Here is a 21,161-nt window from a genome sequence, read left to right as displayed (position 1 = left end):
ACATACAGAAAGGAAACAAGTAAGTACAGCTAGAGAAAGGAAAGTTTTTAACTGAAATCTCAACCTTAGTTACCACTGCTCTCTAATTTCTTTTGTCTCAGATGACACTGCATCCTGTTCATGAAGCAGTCTGACACCTGAAGTACTTTGGAAATATGAAGAGATTATGCAAGACATCAATTGAGAAGGGCCACGAGGTTGATCAGAGGGCTGGAGCACCTCTCCTATGAGGACAGACTGAAAGAGTTGGGGTTGTTCAGTCTGGAGAAGAGAAGGCTCCCAGGTGACCTAATTATCGCCTTCCAGTATTTGAAGGGGGCCTACAGGAAGGCTGGGGAGGGACTTCTCAGGATCTCAGGGAGTGATAGGACTAGGGGGAATGGAATGAAGCTGGAGGTGGGGAGATTCAGGCTGGAGGTGAGGAGGAAGTTCTTCCCGATGAGAGTGGTGAAGCCCTGGAATGGGTTGTCCAGGGAGGTGGTTGAGGCCCCGTCCCTGGAGGTGTTGAAGAGCAGGCTGGATGAGGCTGTGGCCAGCCTGATCTAGTGTGAGGTGTCCCTGCCTATGGCAGGGGGGATAGAACTAGATGCTCCTTGTGGTCCCTTCCAACCCTGACTGATTCTATGATTCTAATTGCCATTACTTCACCAATGAAGTTATAAAGATGAGAAAAAGAACAAATTGATCTCCACCAAATCCAAAATATTTGCAGACAGTCATTTTATATTTAAATTTCCTGTCTAAATGTTTCTGGTTGGAATATGAAGCTCTCTCAAAAAGCCAACCAAGAAAACCACTTAATTAGCAATCAGTTGTCACAGTGGTGCCAACATCAGCTGTCAGACACAGCAATTATATCTAGAGCTATTTTTATCTGTAACGAAGAAAAGTCAACAATATTGAATGTTAGCATAGGATGTTTTCCACTGGCAATATTCACCTTTGTTACAGAGCACTTGTGTCTTGAAGGCCTTTTATTCTGGCCAGCCATTCATTAATTCAATGACATTAGCAGTACACTCAGTTCTTCTCCACCCCAAACTTACCACTCTGCCACCTATTTTATTAATGTTCTATTCCATGTTCTTCAAAGAAGAACTGGCTCAGACTGTTCAAACTCCAAAGCTGGGGAGGGGTTTTAGAGCACAAGCCCTGTGAGGAGAGGCTGAGGGAGCTGGGGTTGCTTAGCCTGGAGAAGAAGCAGCTCAGGGGAGACCTTACTGCTCTCTACAACTACCTGAAGGGAAATTGTAGCCAAGAGGGGGTTGGTCTCTTCTCCCAGGCAACCAGCAGCAGAACAAGAGGACACAGGGTCAAGCTTCACCAGGGGAGGTTCAGCTGGATGTTAGGAGGAAGTTCTTCACAGGATGAGTGATTTGCCATTGGAATGTACTGCCCAGGGAGGTGGTGGAGTCACCATCACTGGAGGTGTTTAAGAGGAGACTTGATGGGGTGCTTGGTGCATGGTTTATTTGATTAGATGGTGTTGGATGATAGGTTGGACTCGATGATCTCTGAAGTATTTTCCAATCTATTCTATTCTATTCTATTCTATTCTATTCTATTCTATTCTATTCTATTCTATTCTATTCTACTCCATTCCATTCCATTCCATTCCATTCCATTCCATTCCATTCCATTCCATTCCATTCCATTCCATTCCATTCCATTCCAAAGCCAAAGTTCTGAAACTGCTCTGAAAATTCCTGATCTTGTCTATGTAATTTAAGTCATCAAGATGGAAGATGGAAGGGTTTGTCTTCAGGTATTCCATGAAATTTGCTGTTTGGTTTCCAATACTATCACATGACAGATAGAGAAGCCACAGCAAAAAAAAAAAGTGACTCACAATAGAACAGTGAGCCAAGTGTGCTACAATTTCAAGCATGTCTGTTGTTAAAAAGGATAAAGTTCACCAGCTCCTTGCTAGTTTTCCTGTTATAGGATAGGATAGGATAGGATAGGATAGGATACGACAGAATAGAGTAGACCAGGTTGGACGAGACCTTCGAGATCATCGAGTGCAACCCATCATCCAACAATCCAACACCATCTAATCAACTAAACCATGGCACCAGTATCTTCTTATTTCTTGTTTTCACAATACTAAAGTGTCATAGTATCATAGTATCAGTCAGGGTTGGAAGGGACCACAAGGAGCATCTAGTTCCAACCCCCCTGCCATGGGCAGGGACACCCCACACTAGATCAGGCTGGCCACAGCCTCATCCAGCCTGGGCTTAAACACCTCCAGGGACAGGGCCTCGACCACTTCCCTGGACAACCCATTCCAGGGTTTCACCACTCTCATGGGGAAGAACTTCCTCCTCACATCTAGCCTGAATCTCCCCACCTCCAGCTTCATTCCATTCCCCCTAGTCCTATCACTACCTGAGATCCTCAGAAGTCCCTCCCCATGAAAGCCAAGAACATAATTTTTCTGTCCTTGTAAAGACTGTGGATGAATGCTGTGGTAGTCCTTTAGAGCTAGCAAGAGCAACACAACACAGAGACAACACTTGAAAAGCAGATGATCTTTTGAGAAGAAAGAACAAAAGTGGGAGGAAGAGCATTACACCTCAATGAAATTTGTTAAAAGTCAGTTGGTTTTTGAGCAGTAGAAAGAATAAAAGCCTGGATTGCTATGGAGTTATATATCTGAAGTCTGATATACATATTGATCATTTGACTTCTGAAAAGATGTAAGTTCACATTACAACAATTACAGGGGTATCTTCAGGGCGGGCACCTCCATTTAAGAAGGTCATTGTCCAGAGAAGGGCAATGAGGCTGGGGAGAGGCCTTGAGCACAGCCCTATGAGGAGAGGCTGAGGGAGCTGGGGTTGTTTAGCCTGGAGAAGAGGAGGCTCAGGGGACAACTTATTGCTGTCTACAACTACCTGAGGGGTGGTTGTAGCCAGGAGGGCATTGGTCTTTTCTCCCAGGCAACCAGCACCAGAACAAGAAGACACAGTCTCAAGCTGCACCAGGGGAAGTTTAGGCTGGAGGTGAGGGGAAAGTTCTTCACAGGGAGAGCTGTTAGCTGTTGAAATGTACTGCCCAGGGGAGTGGTGGAGTCATCCCTTCATGCCCTGGTTTAGCAGTCATGAGGTCTTGGGTGACAGGTTGCACTTGATGATCTTTGAGGTCTCTCTCTTCCAACCTTATTGATTCTATGAGAATAGAATAGAATAGAATAGAATAGAATAGAATAGAATAGAATAGAATAGAATAGAATAGAATAGACCAGGTTGGAAGAGCCCTTCGAGATCATTGTGTCCAACCCATCATCCAACACCACCTACTCAACTAAACCATGCAACCAAGCACCCCATCAATTCTCCTCCTAAAGACCTCCAGGGATGGTGACTCCACCACCTCCCTGGGCAGCCCATTCCAATGGGCAATCACTCTCTCCGTGTAGAATTTCTTCCTAACATCCAGACTGAACCTCCCCTGGAGCAGCTTGAGACTTAGTAAACCTTTCCTGAAGAGTACCTGGAGGGAAGGTGCCCTGGAAAAAGAAGGCACCTGTCTTATCTCCAGAAGAAATAAGGCTTTGTTGTGTGGTCAGGCTCCTGAGGAGCAGCACATCTAGGAGAATAAAATACTACAGGACTGATCTTCTGAAGTATCATAAGTTGAAAAATATCAGCAATGGGATTTATTTATCTATTTTTTTACCTACCTTTAGCAGTTAAGAATCAGACCACAAAGACTCTAAGCTACTTTCAAAAGAACTTGGGAGTGCCAGGAACTCAAACCACCGACAGGGAGGAGGAAGAGCTGCAATATCTCTTGAGGAGCCTCTCATGCTTCTCACTACAAGGCCTAATAGAGCAGCTTGAGATCAGTGGCCACACAAATGATTGAATTTAATGTAGATATAAATGGATTTCCAGTGTAAAGCAGCGCTAGAGGTTTCAGATGCTAGCTATGAATATTTAACAGCTTTTTAAAAGGTGTTATGAGAAAAAGGAGCACAGAACATGTCTGGGGAATTTCAAGACTCCATAATTCCAACATCATCTTCTCAAACAGTGCATATTGCTAACACAGGGTAAGTAAAGGAAAAAAAAAAAGAAGACAGCTAGATGCGTTAGAAGTACATGTGGCAGGAGCAAGCCAATAGGAATTCAGTCACATAAGAACTTCAGAGAAAGCAGCATCAAACCAAAATACACTTCTGAAATTAATTAAGGATGATTACCAGGGCCTTTTACAGGTATACAGAGTCAGACACATCATCAGTAAGTTTGCAGATGACACCAAGCTAGGGGCAGATGTTGACATGGTAGATGGTAGGAGAGCTCTGCAGAGGGACCTTTACAGGCTGAACAGATGGGCAGAGTCCAAGGGCGTGAGATTGAACACATCTAAGTGCCAGGTTGTAGATAGTGGCCACAACAATCCCAGGCAGTGCTACAGGCTGGGGTCAGAGTGGCTGGAGAGCAGCCAGGCAGAAAGGGACCTGGGGGTATTGGTTGGCAGTAGGCTGAACATAAGCCTGCAGTGTGTCCAGGTGGCCAAGAGGGCCAATGGCATCCTGGCCTGTATCAGGAACAATGTGGCCAGCAGGAGCAGGGAGGTCATTCTGCCCCTGTACTTAGCAATGGTTAGGCCACACCTTGAGTCCTGTGTCCAGTTCTGGGCCCCTCAGTTTAGGAAAGATGTTGACTTGCTGGAATGTGTCCCAAGAAGGGCAACAAAGCTGGGGAGGGGTTTGGAGCACAAGCCCTATGAGGAGAGACTGAGGGAGCTGGGGTTGATTAGCCTGGAAAAGAAGAGGCTCAGGGGAGACCTTATTGCTCTCTACAACTACCTGAAAGGAGGATGTAGCCAGGGGGAGGTTGGTCTCTTCTCCCAGGCAACCAGCACCAGAACAAGAGGACACAGTCTCAAGCTGCACCAGGGGAGGTTTAGGCTGGATGTTAGGAAGAAGTTCTTCCCAGAAAGAGTGATTGGCCATTGGAATGTGCTGCCCAGGGAGGTGGTGGAGTCGCCATCCCTGGAGGCGTTCAAGAGGAGATTGGTCGTGGCACTTGGTGCCATGGTCTAGTCATGGGGTCTGTGTTGATAGGTTGGACTCGATGATCCCCAAGGTCTCTTCCAACCTTAGTTATACTGTGATACTGTGATCATCCAACACCACCTAATCCACTAAACTATGCAACCAAGCACCCTATCAAGTCTCCTCCTGAACACCTCCAGTGATGGTGACTTCCCTGTGAGTTTGTATTAAGTAATGCAGAAAGGTGACATGGTCTAAATGTAAGAATTAAGGAAACCCCCTTAATGTGCAATAGACACCAGCACCTTGGAAATTAAAACCACTTACAAGAAAAATGAGGCTGGAAACGAACAAACAAACAAAACCCAAGAACAAAACGGAAAAGGATGTACTACCACCATTAACACTGATAATCTTACAAGAAGGATTCTTCCTAAATACCTTTTTGTAAAGTAGTTATAATATTAATTTAGGACAAGATAAATTCTTTAGGACAGGAACTAAGTCTTTCCTTAGCCTCAGTACATGCAACGGTATCAGTACACCGACACAATACAGCTCCATTTTGGTTAAGCACATGATACTTCCATCTACCAATATCAGACACTGAAAACACCCTAATTGCCTTAAAACTGTCCAAATGACTTATACAAAGCAGAAAGCATACAGAGGAGAAGCTGAAGTAACCATGCTACTTCTAATTTCTATGAAATGGGCTCATCCCGTTCCTTGGCAACTGCACCATTAGCTGCATTAAAAGCACGGACAATTCAGGACAGTGGGTTAATGTTTCCTCTGTAAGACTTCCTTAGTACATATTACTGTGCTCAGACTTCAAGTATTATAATAGCATCAGTAACAGAAATGTATTTGAAATTGGGTAAAATCAACCCAAAAAATAGCAAGTTTTGAACAGTGGGTTGCTTTTTTGGACAGTTAGCTGTTCTGGTAATAAAGTATCTCTACATCATAGATAGATATAGATACAGATATAGAGATATAGAGATGGAGATAGAGATGGAGATAGAGATGATATAGATATAGATAAAGAGATATAGATATAGATATAGATATAGATATAGATATAGATATAGATATAGATATAGATATAGATATAGATATAGATATAGATGATACAGAGATAGAGATAGAGATAGATAGATATAGATATAGATATAGATATAGATATAGATATAGATATAGATATAGATATAGATATAGATATAGATATAGAATAGAATAAAACCAGGTTGGAAGATACCTTCAAGATCATCACGTCCAACCTATCATCCAACACCACCTAATCAACTAAACCATGTGTATGTGTGTGTGTATATAGAATAGAAGAGAATAGAATAGAATAGAATAGAATAGAATAGAATAGAATAGAATAGAATAGAATAGAATAGAATAGACTAGACTAGACCAGAGCAGGTTGGAAGAGACCTTCAAGATCATCATGTCCAACCCATCAACCAATCCAACACCACCTAAACAACTAACCCATGGCACCAAGCACCTTATCAAGTCTCCTCCTGAACACCTCCAGTGATGGTGACTCCACCACCACCCTGGGCAGCCCATTCCAATGGGCAATCACTCTCTCTGTATAGAACTTCTTCCTAACATCCAACCTAAACCTCCCCTGGTGCAGCCTGAGACTGTGTCCTCTTGTTCTGCTGCTGGCTGCTTGGGAGAAGAGACCAACATCCGCCTGTCTACAACCTCCCTTCAGGTAGTTGTAGACAGCAAGAAGGTCACCCCTGAGTCTCTTCTTCTCCAGGCTAAGCAACCCCAGCCCCCTCAGCCTCTCCTCACAGGGCTTGTATTCCAAACCCCTCACCAACTTTGTTGCCCATCTCTGGACTCATTCCAGCAAGTCAACCTCCTTCCTAAACTGAGGGGCCCAGAACTGGACACAGGACTCAAGGTGTGGCCTAACCAGTGCAGTGTACAGGGGCACAATGACCTCCCTGCTCCTGCTGGCCACACTGTTCCTGATGCAGGCCAGGATGCCATTGGCCCTCTTGGCTGCCTGGACACACAGCAGGCTCATGTTCAGCGTACCATCGACATATACATGCATATACATATAGATAGACATATATCTCTCATCATGTCACACAGCTGCTTTATTTTCTGCTGATTTTTAACACAAGCAGACTTGTTAGCACTTTCTCGCAGAACTTGCAGCAGAAAATGAGTAAGCTGTTTTCAGGCTTATTATAATTGTTTGTGAAACACCATTTGGTTAGCCACATCTCCTTTTCCTTTGTGCTGGATTTCATCAGTTGAACCAAAACACCAAGTCCTCGACCCCTCTACTCCCCCTGCTACATGAGAGGATTTTTGTAAACCAAATCATCTACCCTCATCTGTCCTGCAGGATCAGGCAGCAGCAACAGAGCAGGTGCCCAGGTGGCAAAGAAGGCCAATGGCATCCTGGCCTGGCATCAGGAAGAGTGTGGCCAGCAGGAAAAGGGAAGTCATTCTGCCCCTGGACTCCACACTGGCTAGGTCAGACCTTGATTCCTGTGTCCAGTTCTGGGCCCCTCAGTTTAGGAAAGATGTTAAGTGCTGGAATGTGTCCAGAGAAGGGCAACAAAGCTGGGGAGGGGTTTGGAGCACAAGCCCTATGAGGAGAGACTGAGGGAGCTGGGGTTGATAAGCCTGGAAAAGAGGAGGCTCAGGGGAGACCTTCTTGCTCTCTACAACTACCTGAAAGGAGGATGTAGCCAGGGGGAGGTTGGTCTCTTCTCCCAGACAACCAGCACCAGAACAAGAGGACACAGTCTCAAGCTGCACCAGGGGAGGTTTAGGCTGGATGTCAGGAAGAAATTCTTCACAGAGAGAGTAAGTGGCCATTGGAATGTGCTGCCTGGAGAGGTGGTGGAGTCACCATCACTGGAGGTGTTTAGAAGGAGAATAGATGGTGTGCTTGGTGCCATGGTTTCGTTGATTAGGTGGTATGGGATGATAGGTTGGACTCGATGATCTCAAAGGTCTCTTCCAAACAGGTCTGGTCTGGTCTGGTCTGGTCTGGTCTGGTCTATTCTATTCTATTCTATTCTATTCTATTCTATTCTATTCTATTCCATTCCATTCCACTCCACTCCATTCCATTCCATTCCATTCCACTCCACTCCATTCCATTCCATTCCATTCCATTCCATTCCATTCCATTCCACTCCATTCCATTCCACTCCATTCCATTCCACTCCATTCCATTCCACTCCATTCCATTGTATTCTCTCTACCCCCTCACTGCATGAGAGACTTCTTGTAAACCAAATCATCTACCCTCATCTGTCCTGCAGGGTCAGGCAGCAGCAACAGAGCAAAGCATATCTGGAGGGGAGGGTGTCATAGAGCTGAATAAAGTCTTAAGAACTCTCACAGGTTTGAGACAGAAACTACCATTATGATTTCCCCCCCCCCGCCTCAAGTAGTGGCAATTCTGCAAACTAGTAAGACCATTTTGTTTCACATTTTTAATGGGCAAATGCAATGTTCTCATGCAAACTGTCCACCTAACACATTCCAAACTGGTCACTGCAGTAAGAATGAGACATTTGAACAATAACACATAGAAAAAGGGACTTGGAGCACGTAGAAGGTGAGTCTGATCACCTTGTGCCTGAGCAGCCCTTCTGCCCAAAAGGAAGCGACTCCAGATTTCTCCCTTCAAAGGGTTTGTTTTTTCCCCTCACTTATTATTTTCAGAATCATTACTCATCCCAAACTTTCAGCCATCTGCCTACAGACACAGCATTATAAGCAGAGAGAAGAAAGCATTCATTTTACCTTCACAAGACAGGCCATGAGAAGTGACTCCAGAGAGGCTCTCTCTACACACGTTACAGAAGGTAGGTCGGGCATGGGAGCAGGCGTACCAGTTATGCATCCCTGAGAAATGTTCCACATTAAACTGTGCGGTCTAGTAAAGGAGAAGTTAAGACAAATTTGCAAGTACAGAACACAGCTACAGTGACTGAAATTACCTATGGTTCCATATTACAGGGGATGACAACGCAATGTTCACCAAAAGTATTTTCCACAGGGTACTTAGCCTGCTCTCCCTCCAAAATTCTAACCAAAAGCACGACCATAAGCTCTTATTTCACAAGTTAGCATCTTAACATGAAACTTGACTCTGACATGAGACACATTTTTTCACACTTAAGGGGAATGAATGCTCCATTTCTGTGTCCTGTAGCTTGATCTGTTGAGCAGGAACAGGGTGCATCAAGAGAGACATTACTTGGTGGACTTACCTCATAGTGTTCCCTGGACTGAACGGACTTCAGAGAGCTTATCCAGTCCTCCATTTCTTTTCTGTTCTCAGCACACAATATTAGTCTCCTAAATGGAGTGATTATCTGAAAAAGGTAAGGAATTCTGATTAATCCAGGTATTAAGCAATATTTCATGTACTCTTTCTTGTGAGATGTACTCCCATTTAACACACTCATCTCTTGTGAGATGGTGCAAAAGGAAGAACATATCTCAGATCACAAGACATTAAACATTTACAACTATTTTCTTTAATGCACTATACACAAGAAATGAGTTTGCTCTTCAGCTCTAGTTTCCAGGCTTCCTTCTCAGCTCTTTGTCTCCACACACTGAGATTTAAATACTCAAATAGCAGGCACTGAAACTGCTAAAACAATCAATCCAGAGACCACTAATTGACAAAAACTGCACTTGCATTTCATAACAGTAGTCTTACAACTTCAAGGTCCATTCCAGCTGCTAGAGACAAAACCATAACAAAATGTCAAGCCTTCTGTTGTCTTAAGGAACAACAAGAAGCTTTCACCATACTTCTCTGTCCTGTACACTGACATTAAATGTACACAAATCTGAGTTTACCAAATTCAAACACACATCAATTTAAACCAGGAATTTCCATCAAGAGAAGATACACAAATCTTTTCAGACAGAAACAGACAACAAAAGCAAACAGCTGAAATCATATCCCACTAGGAGGGTTGAATGAATTCTTGGAACAAGCTGATGCTAACGAGTTTTCAGTAGCCTGGAGATGGATTCTAGGAGTCTGAAGATGCTGCATCTAGGAGGTTCAGAGTACAAGCTGTTTCCCCTTCTCCCTCCCCAATGCAAAAATAATTCAAATAACAGAAAGGCACCAGGAACGATCCTCTAACTCCCACTGAAAGTATTTTGAGCACTGCACTGAAATAGATGGAGCAGCTACTTACACAGCAATGAATTTAAAAGCAAATAAGTATAAGAAATGAAAGGGAAGTTATTTGCCTTGTTGTAGGAAGGCTGAAAACATAAAATCCTTTACCAACCTCATGCATAAACCTATTGCATGGTATATACCCATACACCACTCACACTTGCAAATCACTTCAGTAAAACAAAGGAAGGACCACCAAAACTGATGGCTAGGAGCATTGTTTTCAATGCCTCAGGTTAGGTATCTTAGCATTTGCACACTATCAGTAAGCACTCATCCACAGCTGCACTTACCCAGTCTCTGCCGTAAGTGATCTCTAGCCTTGATTTGTCCTATCCACTTCTTCATTAAAGTGAGCAGCACTTCAACATATCTCAGAGGAAACGTAACTGAAGTGCAGCAAGCTGCAAGTCACATGGAGGGGAGGCAAAACCCCTGTGGGCTTGCTCCCCTCCCCACCCCAACCCCCCAACCCCCCCCCCCTTTTTCTTTCTAATGTGCTCTCTTCGCATGGAACGGAATCGTTCCTCTGTTTTCTATTTCCTTCAATCCTGCTTAAGCTTTTTAATAAGTTTTATTAGTAGCTCTCCACAGCTCTTCCTAAAGAACAGTTAATGCAAAGAGCAGTGTTTCTCTCATTAGTTTGGAGCCAAACAGACGCTTTATTACTTCAAAATGTTTTTCTAGGCCAGGTCATCAAATAAAGCCCAGAAAAGCCATTAAATCATAATATAAGCCTGGCTCCAACAGCAATCAGAATTCTGCTGGAATTTCCAGGTTTCAGTGGACTCAGAAATCTCATCTGGGCAAATACACCCATCAGGTTATTTCCTCTCATACAGCACAACACTATAACGCAGATTAAGTAAGGGGAAGTCCACTCAAAACTCCGTGTTCATCCTTCCCCCCGTGCTCATTAGCAATGCTAACCTGTAACCAGATGCTGTGAGGTGCCATTAAGCAACAAAAGCTGCATTTACTGCTTCAGACTCCCAGCAATCATGATGGATTCAAGTAATGTTTCTTAATATTATTCATGTCATTAATACAACAGATGAAATAAAGCCTCTCTGCATTCCCCCCACTCTACCCTCCCAAAATCAATGCCTTAGTTCAGTAGCTAACACATATGAAAGGAATAGAATAGAATAGAATAGAATAGAATAGAATAGAATAGAATAGAATAGAATAGAATAGAATAGAATAGAATAGAATAGAACAGAACAGAACAGAATAGAATACCATTGAATAGAATACCATTGAATAGAATACCATTGAATAGAATACTATTGGAATAGAATACTATTGGAATACAATTGGAATAGAATGGAATACAATTGGAATGGAATGGAATACAATTGGAATGGAATGGAATGGAATGGAATGGAATGGAATGGAATGGAATACAATTGGAATACAAATGGAATGGAATGGAATACAATTGGAATGGAATGGAATGGAATAGAATAGAATTAATCAGCTTGGAAAAAACCTTTGAGATCACCAAGTCCAACCTATCACCCAACACCATCTAATCAACTAAACCATGGCACCAAGTGCCTCATCCAGTCTCTTTCTAAACACCTCCAGGGATGGTGACTCCATCGCCTCCCTGGGCAGCCCATTCCAATGACCAATCTAGTGCCAATGGAGATGCCCTTTCATATACAAAGCATGAACACAAGGTAGGTAAATATGACAAAGGACCATAGCATCCAGAATAGCAGGTGAGACATCAGAGCCCATCTCCAAAGGTACTACACATTCATGTACTGGCAAAATATCATGTCACTGAAGTTGGTAATTAATGCATGTAAACATAGCAGAACGTCCTTTCTCCCAATTGTTATTAAATTCAGAACACAGTAAAATTAATGAAGAAAGAGAATAGAATAGAATAGAATAGAATAGAATAGAATAGAATAGAATAGAATAGAATAGAATAGAATAGAATAGAATAGAATAGAATAGAATAGAATGGAATAGAATTAATCAGATTGGAAAAGACCTTCAAGACATCCAGCCTAAACCTTCTGTGGTGCAGGTTGTGAAGTTCAGAACATTTCAAGAGTCTGCAAGCTAGATTTTATACTCATGAGCACAGGAATGTAAGATCAATTACTTTTAGTGCTATAAAAATGAAATGGAAAGTTGGAAGACAGACATATTTGTAAATACAGAACCTCTAACATGATGATTAAACTACATATTCTCTTTGATTTACATATTTTTATCAAACTTCAAAGAGGGATAGAGAAGAGAAGAGAGAAGAGAGAAGAGAAGAGAAGAGAAGAGAAGAGAAGAGAAGAGAAGAGAAGAGAAGAGAAGAGAAGAGAAGAGAAGAGAAGAGAAGAGAAGAGAAGAGAAGAGAAGAGAAGAGAAGAGAAGAGAAGAGAAGAGAAGAGAAGAGAAGAGAAGAGAAGAGAAGAGAAGAGAAGAGAAGAGAAGAGAAGAGAAGAGAAGAGAAGAGAAGAGAAGAGAAGAGAAGACCAGACCAGACCAGACCAGACCAGACCAGGTTGGAAGAGGCTCAGGGGAGACCTTCTTGCTGTCTGCAACTCCCTGAAGGGAGGTTGTAGCCAGGAGGGGGTTGGTCTCTTCTCCCAGGCAATCAGCACCAGAACAAGAGGACACAGTCTCAAGCTGCACCAGGGGAGGTTTAGACTGGATGATAGGAAGAAGTTCTTCATAGGAAGAGTGATTTGCCATTGGAATGGGCTGCCCAAGGAGGTGGTGGAGTCACCATCACTGGAGGTGTTTAGGAAGAGACTGGATGGGGTGCTTGGTGCCATGGTTTACTTGATTAGGTAGTGCTGGATGATAGGTTGGACTCAATTATCTCAAAGTTATTTTCCAACCTGGTCTGGTCTGGTCTGGTCTGGTCTATTCTATTCTATTCTATTCTATTCTATTCCATTCTATTCCATTCTATTCTATCCTATTCTATTCTCACTGCCCCAAATATTATTATTTATATATCACTCTGAATATAGGCTCACAGAATCATGGAGTGGCTTAGGTTGGAAGAGACCTTAGAGATCATCTACTCCAATATACATAACTCAACTCTTAACGGTCAAGAAGAAATTGTATAAAACAATGGCAAAGGAAGTGTCCCAGGAACCACTGGAAGATCATTAAGAAAATGTCAGAATAAGAAAACTCTTCCATCTTGGAGGAGCTCAGGTGCTAATGCTTTGCACACTGACAAAGCAGGGGACAAATCAAGGAAGATGAAAAGAGACAGAATGCCTTAAAAATAAATAAATAAAACAAGTAGATTTGATTGAATTTAAAAGATTAAATTACTTAACTGTTGTCAAGTAGCCAAGACAAAGTCATTGCTGATTTTGGGAAAGAGAGCTGTCAAAGCCAGATACTGAAGTATATTGGAAAGTAATGAAAATGAGGGAATTAAAACCACTTTTAACACAGCAGGCATCAGGAAAGAATGAATATAAGGAGTCTTAAAAGCTGAAGGCAAACATCACAAGTTCTAAAACATCATAGGGAACAAAGAATGTCTGGATGGGAAGACAAAGGGTTTATTACTGTTCCTGTTAAGAAAACTATGAAGCTTTTTGAGTGGGGAATGAAGGAGAGGGAGGCTGCAGCCAGGTGGGGGTTGGTCTCTTCTCCTGGGGAAGCAGCATCATAACAAGAGGGGACAGTCTCAAGTAGCACCAGGGGAGGTTCAGGCTGGATGTTAGGAAGAAGTTCTTTACAGAAAGAGTGATTGGCCATTGCAATGTGCTGCCCAGGGAGGTGGTGGGGTCCACATCCCTGAAGATGTTTAGGAAAAGACTGGATGAGGCAGTTAGTGCCATGGTCTAATTGATTAGTTAGGGTTGGGTGATCAGTTGGACACCTCATGACTACTAAAACCATGGCACCAAGCACCATGTCCAATCCCCTCTTGAACACCTCCAGGGATGGTGACTCCATCACCTCCCTGGGCAGCACATCCCGATGGCTAACAACTCTGTCAGTGAAGAACTTTCTCCTCACCTTGAGTCTAAACTTCCCCTGGTGCAGCTTGAGACTGTGTCCTCTTGTGTGGATTGCCTGAGAGAAGAGACAAATCCCCTCCTGGCTACAACCTCCCTTCAGGTAGTTGTAGAGAGCCATAAGGTCTCCCCTGAGCCTCCTCTTCTCCAGGCTAAACAACCCCAGCTCCCTCAGCCTTTCCTCATAGGGCTTGTGCTCAAGGCCTCTCCCCAGCCTCATTTCTCTTCTCTGGATACATTCAAGTGTCTCAATATCCTTCTTAAATTGAGGGGCCCAGAAAATACAGTTCCCAAAGCTTGGAGGCTACACTTACAGTTTTCTTTTCCAATTTAAAGAAAAATACAGAGTCTGCACTTACAAATCCAGAGAATAATGGCCTACATCTAAGCAGCAACAGAGTAGCTATTCTAAAGCACCCTGCTTCCTGCAACATGATATTTGTATTAAGGCACCTTCTACTGCTCTATTATCAGGCATTACACTAATAGCACTCTGTATGGACAATATTGAATCCACTTAGTAATGCAGAAACATCATTTAGATTCTGAAATGGATGGGGAAATAGTTTTCTTGTTCTTTGAACAGATGCTTTAAAAATATCTTTCTGGAACTAGTGAAAGGAGTGTGATATGAAGAGAGCACCCCACTTCTCCTAGGAATTGCACCCCATGTCTGAGGTAGGAACATAACAGATTTATTATCTTCTAAATTCTCTCTCTGCTTCTAGACATTGGTGAGAGTATTTTGGTATCATCATAGAATCATAGAATCAGTAATGTTTGAAAAGACCTCAGAGATCATCAAGACCAACCCACTACCTAATACCTAAATCCTCATGACAACTAAACCATGGCTTCAAGTGCCACATCCAATCCTTTTTGAACAGTTCCAGGGACAGTGACTCCACCACCTCCCTGGGAAGCCCACTCCAATGGCTAACACCTCTCTCTGTCAAGAAATTTATCCTCACCTCAAGCCTAAACTTCCCCTGGTGCAGCTTGAGACTCTGTCTTCTTCTGGTGCTGGCAGCCTGGGAGAAGAGACCAGCCCCCACCTGGCTACAACCTCCTTTCAGGAAGTTGCAGAGAGAAACAAGGTCTCCCCTGAACCTCCAAGGTCTCCGCCAAGCCTCCTCTTCTCCAGGCTAAGCAACCCCAGCATAGAATAGAATAGAATAGAATAGAATAGAATAGAATAGAATAGAATAGAATAGAATAGAATAGAATAGAATAGAATAGAATAGAATAGAATAGAATAGAATAGAATAGAATAGAATAGAATAGAATAGACCAGGTTGGAAGAGACCTTCAAGATCATCGTGTCCAACCTATCACCCCACACCATCTAATCAATTAAACCATGGCACCAAGTGCCTCATCCAGTCTCTTCTTAAACACCTCCAGTGATGGTTGGTGACTCTACCACCTCCCTGGGCAGCACATTCCAATGGCCAGTCACTCTTTCTGGGAAGAACTTCTTCCTAACATCCAGCCAAACCTCCCCTGGTGCAGCTTGAGACTGTGTCCTCTTGTTCTGGTGCTGGTTGCCTGGGAGAGGAGACCAACCCCGTCCTGGCTACAACCTCCCTTCATGTAGCTGTAGTCAGCAATGAGGTCTCCCCTGAGCCTCCTCTTCTCCAGGCTAAACAACCCCAGCTCCCTCAGCCTCTCCTCACAGGGCTTGTGCTCAAGGCCTCTCCCCAGCCTCGTTGCCCTTCTCTGGACACGTTCAAGTGTCTCAATGTCCTTCTTAAACTGAGGGGCCCAGAACTGGACACAGGACTCAAGGTGTGGCCTAACCAATGCAGAGTACAGGGGCACAATGACTTCCCTGCTCCTGCTGGCCACACTAGTCCTGATGCAGGTCAGGATGCCATTTGCCTTGGCCACCTGGGCACACTGCTGGCTCATGTTCAGCCCACTGTCAACCAGCAATAGCCACGCTTTTGCATCCCTGTGCATTTCTCTGTCCTCATGCAAGTGGGTCCATATGAACACGACAGATGAATGCACCTCAATCACAGCAGTGGGAGTAGACTGCTGGAGGCATTGTTGCTCCCATACCTACCAGAACTTGCCTGCAAAAATGACAGTGCAAGCAGCTGGGCAGCCTCCTACAATAATTTCTTAAATCCAAGCTACTAAGGAAATTATTACAGTAAAGTCCCTGACAAAGGCATAGTTAGTGCTTTATGGTGAATTGTCACTATTTGTTTTCAAGATGAGCTGAGCCTGGCAAAATCTAACTTACAAAGGGGTGGAGGATTTAAAAGCAAGGCAAGTAATAAATGGCTATTATATTTGCCTGAATATAATGCAGAATTTATAATTAGAACAAATAGCTCTGTCTGTTCCACTAAAATGTTGCTTCCTTCTTTCTGCTGGCCTTCTCCTGTTTCACTGTTGCCAAGCACACAAGTAATGAAGTAATGTGTGGTTTTGGCCCTCCCAGTAAAACCTCTTATATGGGGGAAGAAATGGGTTAGTACCACAGTATCACAGTATCACAGTGTAACTAAGGTTGGAAGAGACCTCGAGGATCATCGAGTCCAACCTATCAACACAGACCTCATGACTAGACCATGGCAAGTGCCACGTCCAATCTCCTCTTGAACACCTCCAGGGATGGTGACTCCACCACCTCCCTGGGCAGCACATCCCAATGACGAACGACTCGCTCGGTGAAGAACTTTCTCCTCATCTCGAGTCTAAACCTCCCCTGGCACAGCTTAAGACTGTGTCCCCTTGTTCTGGTGCTGGTTGCCTGGGAGAAGAGACCAACCCCTTCCTGGCTACAACCACCTTTCAGGTAGTTGTAGACAGCAATAAGGTCTCCCCTGAGTCTCCTCTTCTCCAGGCTAAACAACCCCAGCTCCCTCAGCCTCTCCTCATAGGGCTTGTGCTCAAGGCCTCTCCCCAGCCTTGTTGCCTTTCTCTGGACACGTTCAAGTGTCTCAATGTCCTTCTTAAACTGAGAGGCCCAGAATTGGACACAGGACTCAAGGTGTGGCCTAACCAGTGCAGAGTCCAGGGGCACAATGACTTCCCTGCTCATGCTGGCCACACTATTCCTAATGCAGGCCAGGATGCCATTGGCCTTCTTGGCCCCCTGGGCACACTGCTGGCTCGTGTTTAGGCAGCTGTCGATCAGCACCCCCAGGTCCCTTTCTGCCTGGCTGCTCTCCAGCCACTCTGACCCCAGCCTGTAACTCTGCATGTTGTGCACCAGTACAGTAGTGGGATTAATGCTAAACAAGTGGGCTTAACAAAAAGGCAGGACAAAAGCAGTTACATCACAAACAGGCATAAGGTCTCTCCTGACTACAGTCTGCAGCAGAATATAGCCCAGGTAATTTAGGTCACCTTGTTTTACACAACAACTATATCTATGATCAGGTGACTGCCTGGTGGACGTGGGGCAGGCTGTGGATGTAGTCTACCTGGACTTCAGCAAGGCCTTTGAGATAGTCCCCCACAGCAAACTCCTGGCCAAGCTGTCAGCCCCTGGCTTGGACAGCAGCACTCTGAGCTGGGTTAGGAACTGGCTGGAGGGCCGAGTAAAGAGTGTGATGGTGAATGGTGCCACAAGGTGCTCAAGGTGTGGCCTAATCAGTGCTGAGTATAGGGGCAGAATGACTTCCCTGATCCTGCTGGCCACACTATTCCTGATCCCAGGCAGGATGCCATTGGCTCTGGCTCTATCAGCTCATTACACAACCATCAGATGGGATTGCTTCTGTGCTTAAAGGAAAACATTTCATTCGGTATTTAGTAGCATTTGGTGCAAAGTTACACAAAATAAACCAGCAAGTGACCTTGTTATTTTTCATCTGCAATAACAGATGTTGTTTAAAAATCATCCAGCTGCTAGAAATCAGGAATACTTGCTCATAAGAAGCAGGAAATTTATTCAAAGGTTACACCAATGGTTTTGCTTATGACATGGCCTGCATCAATAACAGTAGTGTGGCCAACAGGAGCAGGGAAGTCATTGCGCCCCTGGACTCAGCACTGGTTCGGCCACACCTTGAGTCCTGTGTCCAGTTCTGGGCCCCTCACTTTAAGAAGGACATTGAGACTCTTCAACATGTCCAGAGAAGGGCAAAAAGGCTGGGGAGAGGCCTTGAGCACAGCCCTATGAGGAGAGACTGAGGGAGCTGGGGTTGCTTAGCCTGGAGAAGAGGAGGCTCAGGGGAGACCTTCTTGCTCTCTACAACTACCTGAAGGGAGTTTGTAGCCTGGTGGAGTTTGGTCTCTTCTCCCAGGCAACCAGCACCAGAACAAGAGGACACAGTCTCAAGCTGTGCCAGGGGAGGTTTAGGCTGGATGTTAGGAAGAAGTTCTTCACAGAGAGAGTGATTGGCCATTGGAATGGGCTGCCCGGGGAGGTGGTGGAGTCACCATCACTGGAGGTGTTTAGGAAGAGACTGGATGGGGCACTTGGTGCCATGGTTTAGTTGATCAGATGGTGTTGGGTGATAGGTTGGACTCAACGACCTCAAAGTTCTTTTCCAACCTGGTTAATTCTATTCTATTCTATTCTATTCTATTCTATTCTATTCTATTCTATTCTATTCTATTCTATTCTATTCTATTCTATTCCATTCCATTCCATTCCATTCCATTCCATTCCATTCCATTCCATTCTTTGGTGTACAGGAACTGCACTGAGGGATACTTTTTGAGGTTTCTCCAGGTATTTTAATCAGTTTTGAAGCAAAAAGTGAAAAAAGAAATATCAGAGAACAGGTAAGTGTAACACTGCATTGAGAATCAAACCTGGCAATCCTCAGTGCTTGATATCCAAACACCCCAATTGCTTCACCAGTGCTATACCATAAGTTTAGACAAGAAAAATAGTTTAAATGCCTTCACTTTTATGCAAATATTACTGTGTTTAACAATATTTTAGAAAAGTAAGGGAAGAAAAAGAGGCTTTTTCTGTGAGCTACTTCAGAAAAAATTCCTGCTTAAGCTTAAAAGCTGTGGAAAACAACTTCCAGGCAAATGCAACTGAAATGTACAACATAGTCCAGAATGGTCACATTTTTAGGCATAGCCTTGTTTCCCCCTTGCGAGAGACCAAAAGTTTGTCTCTCTTGGTGTGAGTCAACAAAGACAAACTGATAGCAGAGCCACTGGAAAGAAGGTGGAAAGAATCCTGTCCACCAATCCTGGATGCAAATCAGCTTGTGATTGCATCGTGATAACATGGGACTACAACAATGGACCCAAGGACCCAGCCATCATGCCTTCAGGGCAAGATAATCTCCACCCATCAAGTACCCTGGGCAGGGTGACACAATGGTTTTTACCACCTGTTTCCTGATGTGTAAGGAATGTGGGGGGGCTTGTCTGGATGGAGACGGGGGAAACGGAGATCCGCCCCGCCCCATCCAAAATCTTGCCCAAACACACAGCAATACACAGAAAGATTTCTGGGGAAACGATACCTGGATATTTACCTAAGGATTATTTCCTGCCCCTGGAATTCCTGAGGGACAATATTTGAATACATACCTAAGGACTAAAAACTGTATAAAAGACTTGAGCAACTACTGGTTTGTAGAGAGAAACAGAGGAGAAAAAGGGAGATGAAGGAAAACACAGGAGATGGACCATGCCGCTGAGAAGGGAAAGCCGGGACAATGCTGCTCCGGAGAAAAGAGGCTGCCCAGAGGACCACAGCTCTTCTCCAGCCAAAGCCTCAGCACCCTTTCTCTACAGACCTACAGGCTGCCCAGAGGACCACAGCTCTTCTCCAGCCAAAGCCTCAGCACCCTTTCTCTACAGACCCAGGCTGCCCAGAGGACCACAGCTCTTCTCCAGCCAAAGCCTCAGCACCATTTCTCTACAGACCCAACATCTCCTGCAGCACCTTTCCTCCACAGACTTTAACTGTCTTGGGGGGGGATGAGGGGTGTGGTAATATAATTCCTTTCCTCTTCTCTTTCTCTTCTCTCTCTTCCTCTCTCTTTTCTCCCTCTCCCCTTCTTATGTCCACTTTATTTATGTAACATATAGTCTAGCTGTTGATACTTTGGCCTCGTTTGTGCCTCTCATTTCACATCACGGGAATGTTCTAAAAGAACTTGAGTCTCTTTCCCTCTCCGGACCAAGATACCCCTTTCTGAAAAACACACAGCTTTCTTGTAATAGCTTCATCTCAAGTGATTTTTCTACGGATTTAAGCCTCATAGCCGAAATGCTGTATTGCCTCTTCATCATGAAACTTAAAGCTTCAATGTCTCCAGACACTCCAGGGAAAGGGAGGCAGTGCATCAAGTCAGAGATAAGGAGCTTAAAACTTTAAAGTCACACCCAAAGCTGTGCAAAGAGCTCTCTGCTTCATTACAGCTTTTGGTCACTGTCAGAGGGCAGGGGAAGACAAGCAAATGCTAAATGGAGGGGAAAAACCAAAGTGCATCACAAGTGCACACTAATTGCTTTTGTCTATTTATTTCATTTTTTTTCCTGAGCACATGAATTTGATACTTCAGTTTCTGTTTTGTTTCTGAGCTGCCTGAATATAGAAGAAAATAAAAACAAGGTGGGGGGGAAATTGAACAAAATGGAACCTAAAGCATTTCCCATGACTTTCTGTGGTTTCCATATTGCTTGGACTGGAAGCATCGAAAAGCCTTCATCATTTAGAGGCTAACAGCAGTTAGTTCACAACCAGGGAAGAACTAAATCCATCAGAGACATCTACCTGTGTAAATGAGAGTCACCAACCTGATCTCCTTCTATGATCAGGAGACCCACCTGGTGGATGTGGGGCAGGCTGTGGATGTGGTCTACCTGGACCTCAGCAAGGCCTTTGACACTGTCCCCCACAGCAAACTGCTGGCCAAGCTGTCAGCCCCTGGCTCAGACAGCATCACTCTGTGCTGGGTTAGGAACTGGCTGGAGGGCTGAACCCAGAGAGTGGTGG

At 44.2% G+C, this 21,161-nt stretch overlaps 1 protein-coding gene across 1 annotated transcript in view; it reads right to left on the bottom strand.

Annotated features, from left to right (window-relative positions):
* Window positions 1-21,161, bottom strand: part of DGKH (diacylglycerol kinase eta) — a 190,178-nt gene that overhangs the window by 26,211 nt on the left and 142,806 nt on the right. Inside the window, exons 5-6 of the mRNA XM_068166490.1 lie at window positions 9,286-9,390; window positions 8,816-8,948 (exon numbers count right to left, since the gene is read on the bottom strand). Of these exons, the coding sequence (XP_068022591.1) occupies window positions 8,816-8,948; window positions 9,286-9,390 (238 nt within the window). The remainder of the gene's footprint in view (window positions 1-8,815; window positions 8,949-9,285; window positions 9,391-21,161) is intronic.

This window comes from Melanerpes formicivorus, unplaced genomic scaffold, assembly GCF_026170545.1.
Source record: "Melanerpes formicivorus ecotype bairdi unplaced genomic scaffold, bMelFor1.0.p_v2 SCAF_101, whole genome shotgun sequence".
Classification (NCBI taxonomy): domain Eukaryota; kingdom Metazoa; phylum Chordata; class Aves; order Piciformes; family Picidae; genus Melanerpes; species Melanerpes formicivorus.
The sequence above is the reverse complement of the archived record's forward strand: the minus strand, read 5'-3'. Positions and strand labels throughout refer to the sequence as shown.